This window comes from Panthera uncia, chromosome A2, assembly GCF_023721935.1.
Source record: "Panthera uncia isolate 11264 chromosome A2, Puncia_PCG_1.0, whole genome shotgun sequence".
In the NCBI taxonomy this organism is placed as follows: domain Eukaryota; kingdom Metazoa; phylum Chordata; class Mammalia; order Carnivora; family Felidae; genus Panthera; species Panthera uncia.
Window position 1 is genome coordinate 18,269,434 of NC_064816.1, and position 18,324 is coordinate 18,287,757.

At 58.1% G+C, this 18,324-nt stretch overlaps 1 protein-coding gene across 1 annotated transcript in view; it reads right to left on the reverse strand.

Annotated features, from left to right (window-relative positions):
* Positions 1-18,324, reverse strand: part of CACNA2D2 (calcium voltage-gated channel auxiliary subunit alpha2delta 2) — a 143,463-nt gene continuing 125,139 nt past the window's right edge. Inside the window, exons 7-36 of the mRNA XM_049642226.1 lie at positions 17,628-17,759; positions 17,383-17,440; positions 16,672-16,722; positions 16,444-16,543; positions 16,165-16,323; positions 15,835-15,929; positions 15,645-15,733; positions 15,020-15,069; positions 14,749-14,838; positions 14,499-14,570; positions 14,235-14,330; positions 12,942-13,016; positions 12,792-12,863; positions 12,634-12,705; positions 12,468-12,529; positions 11,512-11,588; positions 7,517-7,577; positions 5,377-5,474; positions 5,065-5,155; positions 4,895-4,957; positions 4,642-4,745; positions 4,278-4,376; positions 4,097-4,185; positions 3,549-3,782; positions 3,293-3,445; positions 3,075-3,127; positions 2,896-2,951; positions 2,613-2,739; positions 2,350-2,459; positions 1-2,251 (exon numbers count right to left, since the gene is read on the reverse strand). Of these exons, the coding sequence (XP_049498183.1) occupies positions 1,878-2,251; positions 2,350-2,459; positions 2,613-2,739; positions 2,896-2,951; positions 3,075-3,127; positions 3,293-3,445; positions 3,549-3,782; positions 4,097-4,185; positions 4,278-4,376; positions 4,642-4,745; positions 4,895-4,957; positions 5,065-5,155; positions 5,377-5,474; positions 7,517-7,577; positions 11,512-11,588; positions 12,468-12,529; positions 12,634-12,705; positions 12,792-12,863; positions 12,942-13,016; positions 14,235-14,330; positions 14,499-14,570; positions 14,749-14,838; positions 15,020-15,069; positions 15,645-15,733; positions 15,835-15,929; positions 16,165-16,323; positions 16,444-16,543; positions 16,672-16,722; positions 17,383-17,440; positions 17,628-17,759 (3,062 nt within the window). The 3' untranslated portion in view covers positions 1-1,877. The remainder of the gene's footprint in view (positions 2,252-2,349; positions 2,460-2,612; positions 2,740-2,895; positions 2,952-3,074; positions 3,128-3,292; positions 3,446-3,548; positions 3,783-4,096; positions 4,186-4,277; positions 4,377-4,641; positions 4,746-4,894; positions 4,958-5,064; positions 5,156-5,376; positions 5,475-7,516; positions 7,578-11,511; positions 11,589-12,467; positions 12,530-12,633; positions 12,706-12,791; positions 12,864-12,941; positions 13,017-14,234; positions 14,331-14,498; positions 14,571-14,748; positions 14,839-15,019; positions 15,070-15,644; positions 15,734-15,834; positions 15,930-16,164; positions 16,324-16,443; positions 16,544-16,671; positions 16,723-17,382; positions 17,441-17,627; positions 17,760-18,324) is intronic.

Genomic DNA, 18,324 nt, shown 5'->3' on the forward strand with positions numbered 1-18,324 from the left:
GAAAATATGAACATTATTTAATAACTGATCTTCTGTAATAAACCATTTGAAAATATTTTACAAGGAATCACACACACGATATTTTACAAAGTTTCTTGACTTTTTTGTCACTGTTGTTTTTCTGACTTGTCTGTACAAAATAGAACAACAACCAAAAAAAAAAAGGGCAGAGAAGAGGAAATGGCCCCCCAGTCCCCCACAGATCCCCCGAGCCCGAGGTGAGGGGGCAGCCAGGTCGGGTGGGTGATGAGAAGGATTAGACCCAGCTGGGGGTTGGACAACTACCTGATGGGGATTGTTTGTCTGTTTTCCTGTTTTTTAAACTTAAAATATATATTTATTTTTTTGTATATGTTTCTTTTTTATTTTTATATTCTCCATTGAGCACCTGACTACACTACAGTTACACACACGCCCCCCGCAAGACATGGCTGGCATCTAGGCTGGGTGTACAGCATGGGTGCCCACCCTGGCACCAGCAGCGGGCATGGACCATACACACACACTGAGAAAGCAACAAGCAACGTGACATTAATTAATGGAGCCATTAATTAATGCATCACCCTCCCCCCTCCTCCCAGTCCATCTGAGCCTCTTGGCCACCTCCCCCTGCTCTCCTGTCCCCCACTTGCCCCCAGGCTGCGATGCCTATGGGGGAAATGATCAGAATGAATGGTGTGAAGACATGTGCCTGGGCCCAGCCTCTGTGTGTGCACAGAGTGTGTGCATGTGTGTGCGTATGCGTGCATGTGTGTGTTCAGCAGGGGAGAGCAGTTTGCTCCCCCTCCCCCATTGTGTGAGTGTGAAGAAACAGGGAGTGGAGCACAGGCCTGAGTATGTAAGGGCCAGATTGGGGGTGGGATAGCCCAGCCAGGAGTGATCATGTCACTCTGGCTAAGGCAAAGGGCAATGTCTGGTGAAGATTCCTCTGCCAAGAGGTGCAGGCAGTGGCATGTGGTCTCGCTGGGGGCCTGACACTAGTGCGAAATGGTTACAATGAGCACCTGGTGGGGTGAGGGACATTTCCAGGACACTGGTGGCTAGGGTGGGACAGAGGTGAACCCCCTGTCCCAGCATTTGGCACTGTTTGACATTCAGCTTTAGAGACAGAGGACCAGCTGGGCTGCAGGTCAGATTAGAGGTGGGCAGTGAGCAGATGAAGTGTGCATGTGCCAACCCTCCCACCAACCCCCTGCCCTGTGTAAGGCTTTGTGAGCCCCTACCCCCACCCACCCCATGGTGTGTTTGTGTGTGTGTTTGTGTATGTGTGTGTGTGTGTATGTGTGTTCGTCCTCCTAGGTAAGTCTAATGTGAATCCAGTTTCTGCCCTCAGGGCTCCAGGTGTTTATGGGGTTGTGTCTGAGCCAGTGTCACTGTCACTGGCCTGTCACCTGCAGGGCTGGAAGAAGGTGGGAGGTGGCTGTAGGCCTGATAGGGGCAGGAGCCATCGAGGGGCTGCCTCAGGACCTCCCTCCTGCCAGGACTTAAGATGGGATGCACAAGCCTCAAACTGCCCATCTCAACTTCATTATTCCCAGGGAATCCAGATTTGGTCCTGGGTGGGACATAAGGGCCAGGTTAGAGAAGTCCAGCTGGGGCAGGGCCTAGGTCTCCCACACAAAGGGAGCCTTGGGGCAGGGTGGGCAGTGGAGGCCTGGTTTGGCACCAGTACTGTGGCTTCCCTGTCCCAGCCCTCAGGGGCGGGTGAGTCCAGTGGGAATAAGGGGTCTGGGGTCACTTTGACAGTTCGGCGGCGAGATGTGGCTTGGGGGCCAAAGACCTGCGGCACCCTCCTTTGGGATCCCCCCCCCCCCCCTTCCAAGGCTCAGACTTGGGCCTGGCTACTCAGGTCCTTCGGTGAGGGAGGAAGCGAGGCTCTAAGGCGGGGTGTGGGAGGCAGGGGAGAGGCGGGGAGGCCTGGGGAGGGGCAGGAGGGGGCGCTCAGACGCGGCGCGAGGCGTGGGCGTGGACTTGGGGCTGCGGCCGAGGAGGCAAGCCCAGGAGGAGCAGCAGCTGCAGGGAGACCAGGACGCCCAGCGACGGCGGGAAGGAAGCTCCGCGGCCACAGTCTGAGGTATCTTCCTGCGGGAAGAGGCAAGGTGCAGGTCGGCCGGGCGGCCCAGGGAAGGGAGGGGGCCGGGATGTAAAGTGCGCCGCCCCCTCCTCACCGTCGCGTTGTAGTCAAAGCAGATATGCGGGCCTCTCCGGTATCGCGGTCTCTGCACCAGTTCACACTGCTCCGGGCCGTCCGCTGGGCATGGGTGGGGAGTCAAGGAGGCTGCAGGGCACTGAGGGGGCACGCGGGACAGGAGGGGGCGCGGGCGGCGGGGAGCGGCGGGGGCAGGATACAGTGTGTCTCTTTCTGCAGAAGCCGGCCACCCTCACACTGGCTGCACAGAGGCTTCTCGGCCACCACGAACAGAAGGTTGGTGTTGGTCAGTCTTTGCGCGTGGAACAGCCTGGAGGCAGTCCGGAAAGGCGGGGCTTTGAGACTCGCCCCGCCCCTCCCCGCTGTAGCCCCGGTCCCGCCCCGGGCCGCGCCCACCCGGCAGGCCCCGCCCATGGGCCCACCAGGCTACAGCCAGCCCTCCGGTCCCGATCCCCGCGGGTACCTGGAGCAGTTTCCGCAGTCGATGATGGCGTTGTAGGAGGCGTTCACCGACCCGAAGTAGTACTGGGTCTGTTTCATGACGCAGCTGCTCTCTCGCGCTTCGGGGTTCCCCTCAGCCTCCGCGGGGTCTGCGAGGGCCCAGAGCGCCTCAGCCCCACCCATTCACCCTGGCAAGGTCTCGGGTTTCAGCCTCGCTCAACTTTAAGCCCCGACCTCCCTTTGGGATGGGTCCGGGCTTAGTCTGGGGAGGGGGTTCGAGGAGGGGCCTCTAACGCCCCACCTACCTGCCTGGAACCAGCTGTGATAAATGAGGCCATAGAGAAGCTGCTGGAACAAGGACCTGTAGGGCAGGGGTCACTGAGTGGGAGTGGTCAGCAGAGGCCAGTGCCCTGCCCCACCACTTCTCTTGAGCCCTTCTGGTCAGGAAGCACCCTTCCTCCACTCCCTTCCCCTTCGGACTCACCAGGCTGCAGCCGAGGTCCACCAGGCCAAGTTAAGGAAGTCTGCAATAGTGGGCTGCAGTGGAGAGAGGGGCATGGGCTGCTACTGCTGTCCCGGAACCCGGGTCACCCCCAGCTCTCTTGTCAGAGGTGGAGCGTCATCTGTGGGCAGGTCTCCCAGCCTCCCCCCCCCCCCACCCCGTTGCCCACCATCTCCAGACCAGGCATTGCTGGGGCTCACCACAAAGACCCCCCGGGGTGCAGCACCCAGGTTGCCTGGGGGTTGGGGGGCGCAGGCTGCCTGATAGTCGTAGGACTCTTTGCGGGTGTAGAAGGAGTTATTGTAGAGTGCCAGCATCAGGTTGGCATCCACCTCACTGAAGAACCTGCCCACCTGGGAATGCCAGGAGGGAGTGGTAGTCACAGGGTTGGCAGTGCCACACCCTCTGAAAGCTCAAACCTTGGCCTCCTCCTTCTACCCTCTCCCTGACCCTCACCTGGTCCCACTGATGATTCTGGTTTGACAGCACCAGGAATCCCCCATCATCAATGAGGACACAGAGCAGGTCCTGAAAGGTGGAGAAGGAGGGGGAAGATGGAGAGGGGCTCAGGCCCAGACCTTCCTCCCCAGACCCTGGCAGTCGGGTGGTTGGGTAGAAGGGGCACCACTCCCCCAGTTGTGGTAAAGCTGTAGAGGGTGGGATGTTGAGACCCCCAGGCCAAATGATAGGCTAGGAGTTGCAGTTGGGATTAAGAAATCAGGGATCAGGGTAAGCTAGGGTTCAGGGCACACACACCTCATTGTTAACCTCGCAGTCCATCTCACAGTGGCTGCTGGGACCACACTGCTGGGCAGAGAGCAAGGACCATAAGGTGCCCGCCAGTTTTCCCCCTCCCATCACCCTTTGTACATCTAGATCCCCAGGCCATCTACAACAACCACTGCCTCCCCATAGACACAGGAACCACTCTGAGTGGTAAGGATTTCCGGGAGACTCTAGAATGGGTTTTGCTGGGCTTACTGCCCCCACACCTGCCCAAGTACCTTCTGAGGCTGGTCCTGGTGGGTACGGTTGCTGGCTAGCACCTTGAACTTCTCGGCCCAGGCCTCTAGGTCCAGCTTAACACCTACCACTATAGGGGAGAGCAGGGGGTCATCAATGCCTGCCTTCCTGGGCAGCACCCTGCCCATCGTCTCTTTCTCCACCTCCACCCCAGGCATTCACCTGCTGGCCTCAGTGTGCGTCCACCCAGGCTGAGCTCCACAGCTGTGCTGACGAGGATGCCCACTGTGTCATTCTCCAGCTCCAGTGGCCTTAACAGGGCTGGCGGTGGGGTGGGATGGTCAGGAGTAGGGGCTGGTGGTTACACTGACCACTCTGTGCTGGGCCTGTGGACCCAGGGGCCCAAGCCAAGTACCCAGTACCCAATGTAGTGTTTGGCACAGCCTAGCTCTCTCTCCTCATCTGCCCCAGTCTCAGCCAGCCTCATGTTTGAGAGGGGCCTCAGAGAGCAGAGCCTAGTCCTGGCTGAGCAGACAGGGAAGCCTCAACTTCCCATCTGCTGCTGGGCACCTTGGAGGACACTCACCGTCCTGGTGCGGGGGCTTGAAGACATAGCCATGGTTGTCCAGGCTACGACGGTAGAAGCTGGCATTGAAGGGCTCTGGATTCTCCGTCCAGTCATCCGCTGCTCTGGTTATCCGACAAAGACAGAGGTCAGTAGAAGGGGTGGTGTATGGGGGACAGTGTCTCAGCCAGGTGCAAGGAGGCCTATGGGAAGCAGGACAGAGGCAGGGTCCCAGACAGGGGCAGGGTGTTGGGCGGCAGGGTTGGTTACTTACTTGTTGGGGAATACACGAGTGATGCCACCATCAGTGGCAGCAAACACGGCCAGAAGGCTGTACCTGGGGGGCAGCAGGGAGGTGAGTCACAGGCTTGCCTTCTGCAGGGCAGGGCCAGGGCCTCTGGGCCCATCCCAACCTCCTGCTCCCACAGGCTGGGTGATGCCTACGTGTTGAGATCCTGGTCCCGCCACACACGCTCCACCAGCTGCTGTGTGATGCCTGTGTCCAAGATCAGGTTGTGCAGAAGGAAGTTGTTGCCTAGAACAGGAGGTTAGGGGTGGAGGGGCCATCTTCTTGTGGCTCCCTGCCCACTCTCCCCCATATACCCAAGGCTCCAATAGGAGCCTTTCCCACTATCTGGCCCAGGTCCTGCCCTGGGCTTGGGTCTGCATCACACCTGCCCGGTCTCTGGGTTCTTTTGGGCTGCCCCCTTGTGGCCTGGGCACTGCCCAGACCCGGCTGCCCCACTAGGCACTCACACTGCTTGGAGTCTGGAGTCACTTTCTCCATGAGCTCAATGAAGTTTTTCAGGAACTCGGTGTTGTTGTCTGAGGCATTCAGGTCCTTGCAATACTCTCTGGGGGTGGGGAGGGGCAAGAAGAGTGGGCTTGGGGGGCTGGACAGAGCAGTAGGGTTGAGGTTTCTCAACAGGCCTGCCTGGCCATTGGCTGAGAAGCCTGCGCCTTTGGCAGGGGGTGTGTATTCTTACAGGCTGCCACCTCTGAATAGGGGCGGAGCTGACACAAGAGTGATGGTCTGCTTCCTCCAATCTGGCAGGTTCTCCCTCCAGGGCATAGCCCTGGACCCTGACGGCACACCTGGGAGGCCCCAGGAGATGCCTCATGGCTGGCCCGTCCACCTGTATGCTGTGGGGTTCCCGTGGGCACACGGTGGGTGAGGTACCGGCGCTGACTTAGCCTAAATATGACTTCAACCTGCCGCTTCCTAGTTTTGCACCTTTGGATGACTCACTTAAGCTCCCCAAGCCTCAGTTTTTTCCATACCACAGAGGGTGTCAGGAAGTCAGTGGGAACACGTGGGTCCTCAGACTGGCTGCTCCTTCTGCCCGGAATGCTCTTCTCCTAGAGGCGGACAGTCCAAATCCCTCACCTCCTCAAGGCCCTCACTGGGCTCAGGCTCTGGCTCCGGCTCCAGAGAACATAACGTGGGAGTTTTGGGGCATGGGAGGCCCGCTTCAGGCTCTGTTCCCCCAGGAAGTCTTGGTGAGCAGTCCTTCCACCCTGGTAGGTGGAGCTATCTCTCCTGCCTAATCCTTCCTTCACACGGCTGCCACTAGAGACCTCCCTGCTGCCCTGAATGCAGCAACTTTGTGGGGATTATTAAAATGCACTGCTTCCCTACACCGTGCTAGGGCGCACAGTTTGGTAAGGGCAAAGCTGGGGGCAAGCTGGGTTTCAGCCCCCACTTGCTCTCTGGCCCCTATGGCCTTTGTACAGCGCACAACCTGTACTTCTGTGGTGGGGGGCACAGCTGATACATCCAGAGTGATGCCCCAGTTGTGCTTCAGATACAGTTCCCCCACAGTGCCCCCCAAGAGTATGTACATTTACATTTGTGGGTTACTTCATTCACTCACCCAACATGTATTTATTGAGCTATCCCAAGCCAAAGATACAGAAGTGGCAAAAACAAACACAGTCCCCTCTCTCAGGGTCATGTAGGCCACACAGGCCTTTTCACTCATTCCCACAGTCACTAATGCACACAGCCCACTCCGTATTTACACTCAGACTCTTACAAACATACACAATTACTCACAAACACAAACACACATCTACAGAGAGAGAAATTTGTGGGTGCATGCACACACGTGCATACACATGGAGGTTAGGAATGTCCAGAGCCCCCGTGTGGTGCCTGAGAGTGCCCATGGGTCTCTGTCAGTTGCACCCACCTGCCCTCATCCAAAGCCAGGTCACAGGGAAGGGCTTCACCACTGGGGGAGCTGCTGGCCTCCTCACTTTGGGCCAACAGGCAGAGCGTGTATACCCAAGGATGTGTGTGTGCACGCTGAGTGTGCACTTGAGGGATGGTCCAGGCCCGGGCCTGCACTGGGCCCTGACCCTTCACTTGCCAGAGCACCTCTTTAAAGCCCTTGTACCCTCTACCTCCCCCAGTCCTCTGTGAGCCATCACACCTAAACTCAGCACTGCTGACAGGGGCTCTGGCTGGCTCATCCCCAGACCCACACAAACACTGAGTGACACAGGACAAGGACGAGGTGCAGGGTGGGAGTTGGGGAGGGTACCACAAACCAGAGCAGCAGCTGCCCAGTCAGGAGTGTGCTGTGGACAGCCCGCCCAGGGCAGAAAGGGCTCCTTCCTGGTGGCCCGGGAGGGCAGGGAATATCAGCAGAGTCCAGAGCCCTCCTGCCCCAGGCCTGGTGGGGGCTGGAGCTGTGGGCGGCTGGCCACTGCTGCCTGGTGCGGCTGCATGGCCCAGGGTATGCACATGGCCGCACATACGGGGCTATGCATGGGGTGGGGGGCGACACTGCACAGGACACACACACACAGAGCTCCAGGCAGCAGTGCAGGAGGCGGGGCCGGGGCGGTTGGGGTTGGGGAGGACACCTCAGCAAGGCCACACGCAAGCTACCTGGGAGCAATGAAAACATGTCCTTCAGACTCAAAGCTGCTGGGGAGCAGGAACTCAAAATCTGCAACAGAAACGGGGGGTTATCCGGCGGGGGCTGGGGAGGCAGAAGGCCAGGGGGCTCAGAGCTGACGGGGCTGGAGGGACAGGGCAGAGGGTGGCTTGAGGGAGGGGGAGACACCAGCAAAGAGGGAACCCGCCACTTCCACGTTCGAGCCAGAGAGAAGGGGTGGGCAGAGAGAAGGGGCGGGCGGGGAGGGGTGGAGGGCCTGTGGAGACTACAGCATCGCAGGAGGAGGGCAGTTATAGCCAATATGTTGCCCAGGCCTGGTCCTCTGTCGGCAGTGAGTCCCGTGGCGTGGCTGTATATGCTTCCATACAGCTGTATAGCACATATACACGGACACACACACACACATATATATACACACACTGCTATATATATGCATGGTCTGGGGGAGGCGCCGGTCTTGCTCTTATCACATCCGTAATGGAAAAAACCGCATGCTGAGCTTCCTTTGCCTCCAAAGAGACTTTGAGGAAGGGAATTGGCTTTTGGCCGCGGATTTTTATCTCTCTTTCTTTGCTGCAGCTGTTTGCATTTTGGTAGGTCTTGCTTTTGTTCTGTGTCAGGCATCAACATGGCCAAACCGAGGGAGTTTCTCACGGGCACAGACAGTCCAACCAGAGACGGTGTGGGCAGCTGGGGCTGGGCTGCAGTGCATTGTGGGGGTCCAGTGCTCTTTCTTGGGCTGGGAGGCTGGGTGAGGGGAGACTCATGCCTGAGAATGTTCCCATGCTGTGGAGGAAGGTGTGGGAGACAGGAGGACTCAGGAATGCTGCACAAACCTGTACACCTGCCCTCTTGGGCTGGGAGCATGAGGCCAGGCGGGGAAGAAGGGTGGGTCTTTACCCTTCCTAGGACCTGTCCGGGTTCAGAGCAGCCAAAGAGGAATGCTGTGGCTCCAGAGAAGGAGTGCTCTTAAGGACCTATCAATTAGACCTGTGCATGGTGTGAGAGTGAGTGCGTATGTACATGGGAAAACATGTGTGTTTGCATACCTGTGCAGGTGTACAAGTGTCTCTGTGTGGGTTTGTGAGTGAATCTGGGCTTCTCTGTGGCCTCTCCCAGCCCAGATGGATCAGCCACCTGGCAGGTCTGCATCTTGGAGCCATGCCCCTGCCCCTTGGCGTGTTGCACTCTGGGCAGCCCACCTTCCAATCCTGTCTTCACCAAGGTATGATCTCTCTGTCACCCCAAGGCTTATTTTTGCAGAAGAGGGGTCTTCTCTGTTCCCAGATACTCCCACAATGCACTGCAAGATTCGGGGAGGTGGGCTTGGGGTGCCTGCAGGGGCTGGGCAGTCACTGGTTGGACTGTTGCTTTCTGATGGGACTGTGAGGCAGGGTTTGGACACAAGCCGACAGGGAACGGGTGCGGGGGAGGGGAAGGAGGAGAAAGAAAAAGTAGGGGAGCAGGAAGGGAGATTAGGCTATAATTGTCATTGTTACTATGGCCCTGCATTTCTGGGGTCAGTGGGAGGGATGTGGGAGGGGGAGAAAAGACAACTCAAGCCAGTGGGAGTAGGGCCTGTCCCCCACCCCCACCCAGGCCAGTGGTGCCAGCTGTATCCCCTTTGCTGGACTATGCTGGACAGGGCCCCTAGGGCTTCTTGGAGAGCCCTGGCTTCCAGGTCATGGGGACTGGGGACAGGAACCCCCCTTGTGGCTCTCCATGCCTATCTGTCCAGGCAGGGGTATCTGCCCCTGTGGCAGAGACCCTCACATGCTGCCCTCTCTCACCCTCCTTGTTCTCCACCAGAGTCTGTGAGTTCAGTGCCTTTCTTTTTCAGGAATGTCTCGCTTGGGTACCCCTAAGTGCCAGAATCTTTTTGTTCATACACAGACTGATTCCCTCTAAGCTCTTTTGCTGGCCCTTGGGGTCCAGACATGGTTCCTTCCATTCCTGGCTAGGCTCACTGTCCCTGAGTCTGCTTTTATTTCCCAGGGGAATACCTTCTCCACACCTGACCCTCTGCCCCAGGGGCAGCAAGTACCAGGGTTGGGCTGGGCCAGTGGACCTTAGCAAAGTCTCTGGAGGCAGTGGGGGGCACCAGGACACAGGGGCTGCAGCACCTAGGCTGGTGCCCAGGATGGCTGGGCCTGCCTGGCTCTCCCAGTGGCATGGCTGCTGCCCTATCCTGCCCGTCCCAGAATCAGGGTGTAGGGTTTCCAAAGCCTTCCATCACCCCTTGGAGGGCTGCCAACTTCTGGACCAACTGCCAGAGATCACAGGAGGGAGAACTATCCCAGACGAAGCCTCATGTGGCTGGCACTTTCCTTTACCCTAAGCCTCACACATAAGCCCCACTGAAGACTGGTCTAGCCCTGCCTATCAGGCCCCCTGTCCTCCTGGGTGGGAGGTGGTGGAGAGGCATCCAGCCCTGTCCCCACTGTTGAGTTGTCTTAGAGGGACAGAGAAGGTGGGGGCGGGCAGGGGCCTGCCCAGAGGGAGAGAGGAGGATGAGGAGGGGGCCTGAGCTCTCAGAACACGCCGGAGACCACCCTGCAGGCAGGGCCAGGAGAAGGGCCCCTGGCTGTAATAGGGGTTTAGGGATGAGGGAAAAGGCAAGAACTAGAGGAGCCAAGGGGATGCTGGGAGGGAGCCCTGGAGAGCAGGGGTTTGGCTGGTCCTGGGCAGGGAGGGGGGCAAGCAGGGGTGTGAGGGTGGGTGGGGTGGGGAGAGGAGGGTGCACTGGTTCTGAATATACTTGCCCTTCAGTTTGCTGATTGGCACTGGGACAGTCCACCAAGAGAGAAAGCGAGGAAAACAAAAACAACACAAACACAAAAACAAACGAAAAGGGGGAGGGGAAGGGGAGGGGCACAAACAATATTTTATTCAATGGCTGTTTGAATGAAAATATTGTGTCTCATCATCATACCGAAAGGAAACTTCTTGCAAAAAAACGACATGAGAGAGAAAGAGAGAGCGAGAAAACTCAAAGGAGATGAGCCCCAGTCGGCCAGGCAGGTGGGGGGCGCCCGGTGGGGCCGGAGCCCCAGCCTCCCTCCCAGTGACCTCGGGCGGTGGGCAGGCGGGGCCACAGGCTCCAGAGGCCTCTTGGGGGAGGCCCAGGGTGAGCAGAACATGCAGGAATGAGCCACAGGCAGAGGAGTGGACCAGGGAGGGAAGGAAGGAGAGAGGTCCAGAGAAGAAGAGAGGGGGAGAGTGAAGGGGAGGAAGAGGCAGGGAGGGTGGGAGATGCAGGGATGAAGGGGGGTGGAGAGAGCAGAGGGAGGGAAGGAGGGAGGAAGAGAGAGAAAGTAAAGGTGCTGGGGCAGGAGAGAAACGGAAGGAGCAGAAGGTAGAGGGAAGTGGGGAGACAGAGAAGGTGGGGGTGCAGGGAAGGGAAAGAGAAGGAGGGAGGGAGGGAGAGGGAAGGAGAGGGGGAGAGGAGGAGGAGGGAGAGAAGGCAGCAAGAGAAATGGAAGGGCAGAGAGAGTGAGGCAGTGGGGGTTGGAGGAAGGTGAGAGGGGCTGATGAGGGGGGTGGAAAATGGGGGAGGATGAATGAGGAGGTCAGAGGAGGGGGAGAGAGAGACCCTGGGGGGGTGGCACCACAGGGGAGAGAGCTGCAGGGCACAGGGGGAAGGAGAGATGAGAAGAGGGGGTGTCTTCCAAGAATGCAGCCCCCAGAGGTGTGCGGGGGAGGCAAGCTAAGGAGGGAAGACACGCAGTAGGAGAAACTAAAACCAAAAACCTCAACAGAAATCATGAGAGAATGGTCTGGAACCAAATCTGAGAAAAGGCAGGCATGCAGATTTCCACAGACTTTCTGATGGCTGGTGCCCCAGCCTGCGGGTGCCTGGGGGTGGGCAGACTGGGCAGGAGGGGCTGCCTTGCCGCCAGCGGCTGGCTATGCTGCCTGGGGCCGGCGGCCAAGGTGCGGGGCAGAGGCAGGGGTGCAGGGCACAGGCAGGGGCCGGGCCACTTACACTTGACCTGCAGGATCTGGTCACTGAGGTTGGCTTGGAGGTAGAAGGTGCTGTAGGGCGGGAGCACAAGCCCTAGGCTGGGGATGAGGGGAGGAGAGGAGCATATGTCACTGCTGGGGAGAGGTGGGCCACATTGGCATTCAGCCCCCCCCACCTTGGAGCTGGGCAGAGAGACCCAGGCTGTGAAGTCCCCTCTCCTGACCACCAGGGCCACCTTTCCCTGTTAGCTGTGGGAGATTCACTCCCTAAACTCTTCTGGAGGCCTCAGAACTCCCAGCTCCAAAGCAACTCGCCACACCCCCCATATCCCCAGCGGCCTCCCCCAACACACCATGTGCCCAGCCAGCCTCCTCTATCTGGCCAGCAGCAAACTCAAAAGGGACAGAACACTGTCTGTGAGCTAGGCTGTTGGGTGCACAGCCATGGGAGTGGGGTCCTTCAGTCCTAGAGACTTAGGCCACGTGAGAGCTGTCAAAAAGCAGGGCTGGTGCTAACACCATGAGGAGCAGTCACAAGCTGGGATTGGGGTGTGAATGAGACCAGCTCTTGGGGGCACAAGGAGACAGCCTGTACTGCCTGGGCCTGACCCACAAGGGTACCTGCTCCGAGGCTGTGGTGCCTGTTGAGAGCAGGCCTGGGGATGTGCTGAGGGTGACATCCTGGGTGCAGATACCCAGGGATACAATCCAAGCAGGGGTGACATGAGAGGGTGGTGTGGCATGGGGAGACATCAGATGCACTGTCTTGTCTTTGTCCAGTTCTTGAAGGGCCAGCAAAAGGCCCTTGGGGGACCGAGAGTCCTGGGGTGAGTAGTGAGCAGTTCTGGCTGCTGGTGCCCCACTGGGATCATGGCTGCAGTCGTTGAGAACGCACAGACTGGGCAAGCACAGGGCTCAGACTCTGGGCTCTGGGGCTGCCCCCACCCCTCCCTGCCTACCCAGCCCTGACCCACTCACCTGTAGTTGGTGCTCCTTATAGGTACCCAGGTGTAGTTCCGCATCACCTCGTCTACGTACCTCTGGGAGAAGAGGCTGAGTCAAGTACTTGGGCCAGTAGGCCGGGGTGGGGTGGAGTATGGGAGGATGCCCACCCTGACTCTGTGCCCCTATACCACCTTCTCACCTCGTCCAGGGACTTGACCAGCGTTCTGATTTGCTTGTGGCCCTTGTTGCCATCGATCATGCTCCGACGGATCTGGAAGGACCAGAGATGTGAGGGGTGGGGTCCCTACTCTCTGCTGCTCTGGGTACCCCCATCTCTACTCCTCTCCTTTTCCTTACCTCCTCTTTGTTCTCATCCTCCAGCTCAGCATCCAGGAAGTCCAGAGTCACAGGCTCCCGGAAGTTGGTGGTCTGTGGGAGGCAGGGCAGGAAGTCAGGGGTCCCCATCCTGTAGAGTTTACCCTCCTCCTGGCCACCCCCCTGGCTCACCTGGGGCTTGAGGTTGGGGTGCAGCAACACGTAGCCGTTCAGGTCAATGGCAAACACATAGCCGTTAGCTCCAAGCTGGGGGCGTAGATTGGGAGCTCAGGGCCTGGAGGGCTAGGCAGGGATTCTCTAGACTCTCGAGCTCTTCCTTAGCCTGCTTTCGATACCACTGAGGTTTGCCTGCCTGGGCCAGGGGCCCCCACATGCAATGTGACCTCGAGCCTGTTTCTCAAGCTGTTTCTCAAGCTCAAGTCCAGCAGGCTGGTATCCCGTGTGCACCAGCTCTTGCTGAGGCTGACCGGCATCATGGGACCACAATTTGATTTGGCCTTCTGCCCCAACTACCCCTGCTTGTCATGGAGCTGTCAGTCAGCCAGACTGCTGCCTCCACTGGCCCCTCAAGGCTGCTGTTACCCTCTCCTCCCCTCCCCACTAGTGTCTCCTCCTGGTCGCCATCTCAGTAGAGTGCATAGGGAAGAGAGTGCCCTTGGAACTCCTGGGTACCCCTTCCAGGTGGAAGTGAAGGATGAGTGAATGGGACTCTGGACTCACCCTTAGCTCTCTAGACTGTTTTCTCACTGCACATGGGGGCCAATGACATGGGGCCTTCATGTGGCTCAGGTGTAGACATGCTGTCACACACATCCCACCCCTACCCCTTTCACAACCAAACCTGAAACTGCCTTCAACACAGGCGGTGGGCCAGCCACACTGACCTTGCCCCCTCCCTGGTTCATGATTTTGTTTTTCACCTTTAGTCCTTTGCCCACAGAGTTTCCTGTAACTCCAAGGTACACCTCCTATCTATTTGACAGTCCAGGGGTCAGCAAACTATGGCCCATGGGCTATACCTGGCCCGCCACCTGTTACCGTATGGCTAGGAATGTTTCTTTTTACATTTTTAAGTGGTTGAAAAGACCAAAAATGGAATTTTATTTCATGACATGTGAAAATTATGTGAAATTTAAATTTCATGATCCACAAACAAAATTGTATTCAAACACAGTCATGCCTATTTATTTGTTTTGTCTGTGGCTGTTTTCGCAGTTCAACAGCAGAACTGAGGATGAATATTTACGCTGGCAGAGCCTATAATATTCATAGTCTAGCCTTTCACAGAAAGTTTACCAACCCCAGCTCTAGGCCCAAGGTCACCTTCTCTGGAAGCCTCTCCTGACTGCCTGAATTCAGAGGTGTCCCTGGAGGTGCTGTAATCCCCATTAGACTCCTCTGCTGAGCCTGGCTTGTGTCCCTGTGGGGAGGCAGAGCATGGTGGATGAGCAGATGAATCCTTACCGTGTAGTTTGGAGTGAGCCTCTTGATGTCATTCAGAGCCACATCGATGCCCATCACACCCAGGATCAGCTGGTTCTGGGAGCAGAGGCATGGGGTCTGAAATGGGTTCAATTCCACGGGGAAGCCCCACTGTCCAAACCTCACGCCCAAGGCCTCAAGCTGTTCACAAATAGTTGCCCCTGTCCAGGCTGAAGGCCTGTCTGTCCCTCCTCCATCCCAGACCTGCTAGGGCATGCCTAGTTGTTCCCGAGTGGGGAACCTTACCTTCTTTTCCCCAGGGCCATCCTGTGTCAGGTTGAAAACAGGGAGGGTCCCTGTCACCACTAACCCCAGCCCCTGAAGGGAGAGGAAGAGGATGGGTTAGAGGATGTGGCCAGCCATGCCCTACCCTGAGTGTTCAGAGGATGGGCTCAGGCACAGGTCCCATTTTTTCTTCTGTTTGGTTTATTCCCATATGGGGGCCCTTAAGGAACATGACCTTGTGGACACATCTGTGGGGGTCCAGAGGCCTTACCAGTGCATCCTCATACACGTTGGTCCACTGCACCTGCTTGGCCTCCTTGCCTGCCAGTACCATGGGCCTGCCCAATACATCCAGATATTCCTGGGGAGAAGGTGACAGGGGTCACGAGTTCACATGCCCACTGCACCTTCCCTGTTCTGCCTCCCGGCATATCAGCACGTCACCAGAGGGCGCTCTCACATCACAGCAGCCCACTGTTCACGCAGTGCCCAGGAGGCAAGGTGCTGGGAGGTGGAGGCCGGGAGGTGCCCTACAGTCTCACCTGTGTGTTAATGCGGATGGCTCCAATGGAAGGGATCTCAAAATAGTAACCTGTGAGGGAAGAGGAGGCAGAGGTGGGTCTGGGTGGTACGTGGGATCCATGGCACAGGGGCTTCTGTACCCTGGGATGTCAGCAGCCCTGGACTTGTCCCTCAGGACTCCTCTCTTTCTGGTGTCACTCCCCCCCAAACTCCTATCCCTTTAGTGCTCCCTTCCACTGCCCTGTCAATTGGACTGATGCTGGGGAAGGGGTCATGAGTGTAGGGGTGTAAGGAAGCAGAGGCAGGGTGAGGTCCCTCTTGCTAGGATGGTAGTGACGTTCAGAGTCCACCCAGAGGCCAGGCCCAAATATATAGAGAGGCAGACTGACCAGCAAACAGACACAAGAGCAGATCAGACAGGAGATGGATGGACAATGGACAGACAGATGGGCAGAAAGATGCTCAGTCACATGGACAAGTTACATGGCCAGACAGAAAGATGGACAGTCACATGCACAGGAGGATGGGCAGTGGGTAAACAGGCAGCTGGAAAGCTGGACGTACGGATGGACATGTGGACAATCAACCCAATGGACAGCAGGGCATGGCAGGCAGGCCCTGAGGCAGTGACGCTGGACGTGGTACCTTTGTTGGCGCAGGCCATCCACTGCAGGGGTGTGACGTCGTAGTTGTGTTGCCCCACGGAGAAAGTGAACACACGCACCTGTTTGGGGCTTGGGGTTACTGCTGTGGCCACCAGATGACAGCCCTCCCCTGAACCGGGCCCAGGTCAGGGTGGCCCCCGCCTGGGCTGAGCCTCACCGTCCGGTTGGGCCAATTGTATTTCTCAAAGACATCCTGCACGCGGTCCTCACCACCATCCGTGAACATCATGATCATCTTATTGCAGTTGGCACGAGTGATGTTGGACTGGTCAGGAGTAGGTTTGGGGTCAGGCAGCTCTCGGCCCCTCCCCGGTCCAGGGGTGGGTCTCCCTCCCCCTGGAAGGCCTGGCCCTCAGACCCTCCTCCCCACAGCAGATGGTGCTTCTGCCCGAGTTGCCTGTTGGGCGCTAACAAGGCCATTCGTCTTGATTTCCCCAGTGTCACCAAGCCCCGGCCTTTGCCTGTCCCCAGCCACCCGCTCACCCACCCACGGGGCTCACGTTCTGCAGCTGGTCGAAGGCATACTCAAAGCCGGCCTTGTAGCCTGTGGTGCCCTTGGCCACCATGCCCTGCACAGCTTCCTTGAACACCTTCTTGTTACGCACATTGGCCTGCACCAGGTGTGTGAAGCATGACACAGGCTGTGCCTTTTCATTGAACTGCAGGGACAGTGAGGGTGGTGAGTGGCCTCAGGCTGGCCAGGGCAGTCAGCTGTTGCACGGTGAGGGGGTGGTGTGTGTATGACCCATTCCTCACCCGCCTACCACCTTGGCACTCACCGAGGCCACGTTCACATAGTCATCATCAGAGAGCGTGTCCAGCATCTCACAGACGGACGTCTTCATCAGCTTCAGGGTCAGGCCACTCACGCTGCCGCTCCTGGTAAGGTCATGGAGGCACTAGGTAGGCCTTAGGCATTTTCCTGCCGTTCCCTGATGAGTGTTCCCAGGCAGCAGATGGTTACCCCTTGCTTCCCCCCACCCCTTCTGCCAGCACTGCTCACTCACACATCCACGATGATGACCATGTCCTTGGGCGACGAGGCCCCCTGGATATACCTGCCCGGGAGAAGCCTCAATTAGGGCCAGCCTCCCTGGGACTTTGTGGGTCCTTTCTTCCTCCACCCATATATTGATTCAACATTGTTTCTACTGAGCATCCACTGCATGGGCCGGACAGGGTCCTAGGCACCAAGGATATCACGCTTAAAAAAACAGTCCTTGCCCATGACATGAGTGACCCTGAGCCAAAGGAGGGGTGAGCAGGTGATCCAGAGAGGGGGTAGAAGGTTATGTCCCCTGGCCCAGGATGAGGCCCCAAGGTCTGAGTCCCAGCTGTGTGCAGGAATGAACAGGTGGCAGGGAAAGAGTATGTCATGGGGTACTGCAGGAGAGGCAGAGCAAAGGGTGAGGTGTCCAGGGTTCAGATGGGTGGTGTGGGGCTGGCCAACCGACATCCACTCTTGGGAACCCCCACTGGCCCAATCCCTCAGTCCCAAGGGGGTGGAGTGCCGGGCAGTGGATGGGGGGCAGAGGCAGCTGGGAGGCCTGCCTGGGTGATGGGATCCATTTTCCAGTGGCAACGATGTGTGAAATGAAAATTGGATAGAGCTGGCTGCGCCCTGCTCCGAGGCCTGGATATCGGGAGGGAGGGGAGCAGGCAGCAGAGGTGGGGGAAGTGAGGGGGTGTCCCTTCCCAGCTCCTCCTTGCTCACTCACCAGGGTCTCCTTCGGACATCGTACAGGTCGATTTTCTTAGGGGCTCGCCATGGGGTGGCTGTGGGAGGAGAGGAGGTGAGGGGTCTAGCAGGGAAGGGCCCTGCAAGGGTAGGCAGGCTTTGCAGGAGTGGCTACTCCACAGCCCACAGGGTTGACCACCCACCCCACACACCTCAGGATAAGTGGGCTGGGTGATGGAGGAGGGTTGGGTGCTGAGTGGACAGGAGAGACGGGCTGACACTTACCTGGATAGTAGCGAGTGACTCCTGTGGCACTGCCAAAGACCTGCCACAGCAGTGTGGGGTCCTGCCTGCGGTTCTCGATAAACACATTCTCCAGGGCTTCTGTCCAGTTGAGTTCATTAAGGATGACAGTGGCTGCGGGGGAAATGGGGGGGGGGGCTGAGGTGAAAAGCACCTGGGCAGTCCCCCTGTGGGACCTCACCACAATGACATGCCCTGCTTGGAAAGCCTCACCTGCTCTCTGCCTAGCCAGGATCTCATTCCCCAGGGCTCGGCTGGGGCTGCACCAGCTCCTTCAGGAAGACTTCCAGGTCCTCACCCCATCCTGAGTCAGCTTAGCCTACCCTTCAGCCAGGCCCCACATGATCAGGCAGGGCAGCTATGGCCTGTGGCCCCTGGAGAGGGGCTGCCCAGGTGGCAGGGAGTTGTACCTTGGGATGCCCATCCAGCATGCTGCCTGAAGCTTGCAGCTGGTCCCTTGGGAGCTCACCCACTCAGCATGCACTCCAGGCTGCAGCCACAAGAAAGCAATTAAGGGCCCGATGATGGGGCTGGAATTATTCAGCTATTAAGGTACCTGATAAGCTGGAAGCCACTCAGCTCCATGATTAATCAACTGGGGCCAGGAGCAGGCAGGGGCGGGGGCAGGGGCTCTTGGAGGGGCAGGGGCTATGCCATGATCTTGCTCCAACACTTGCAC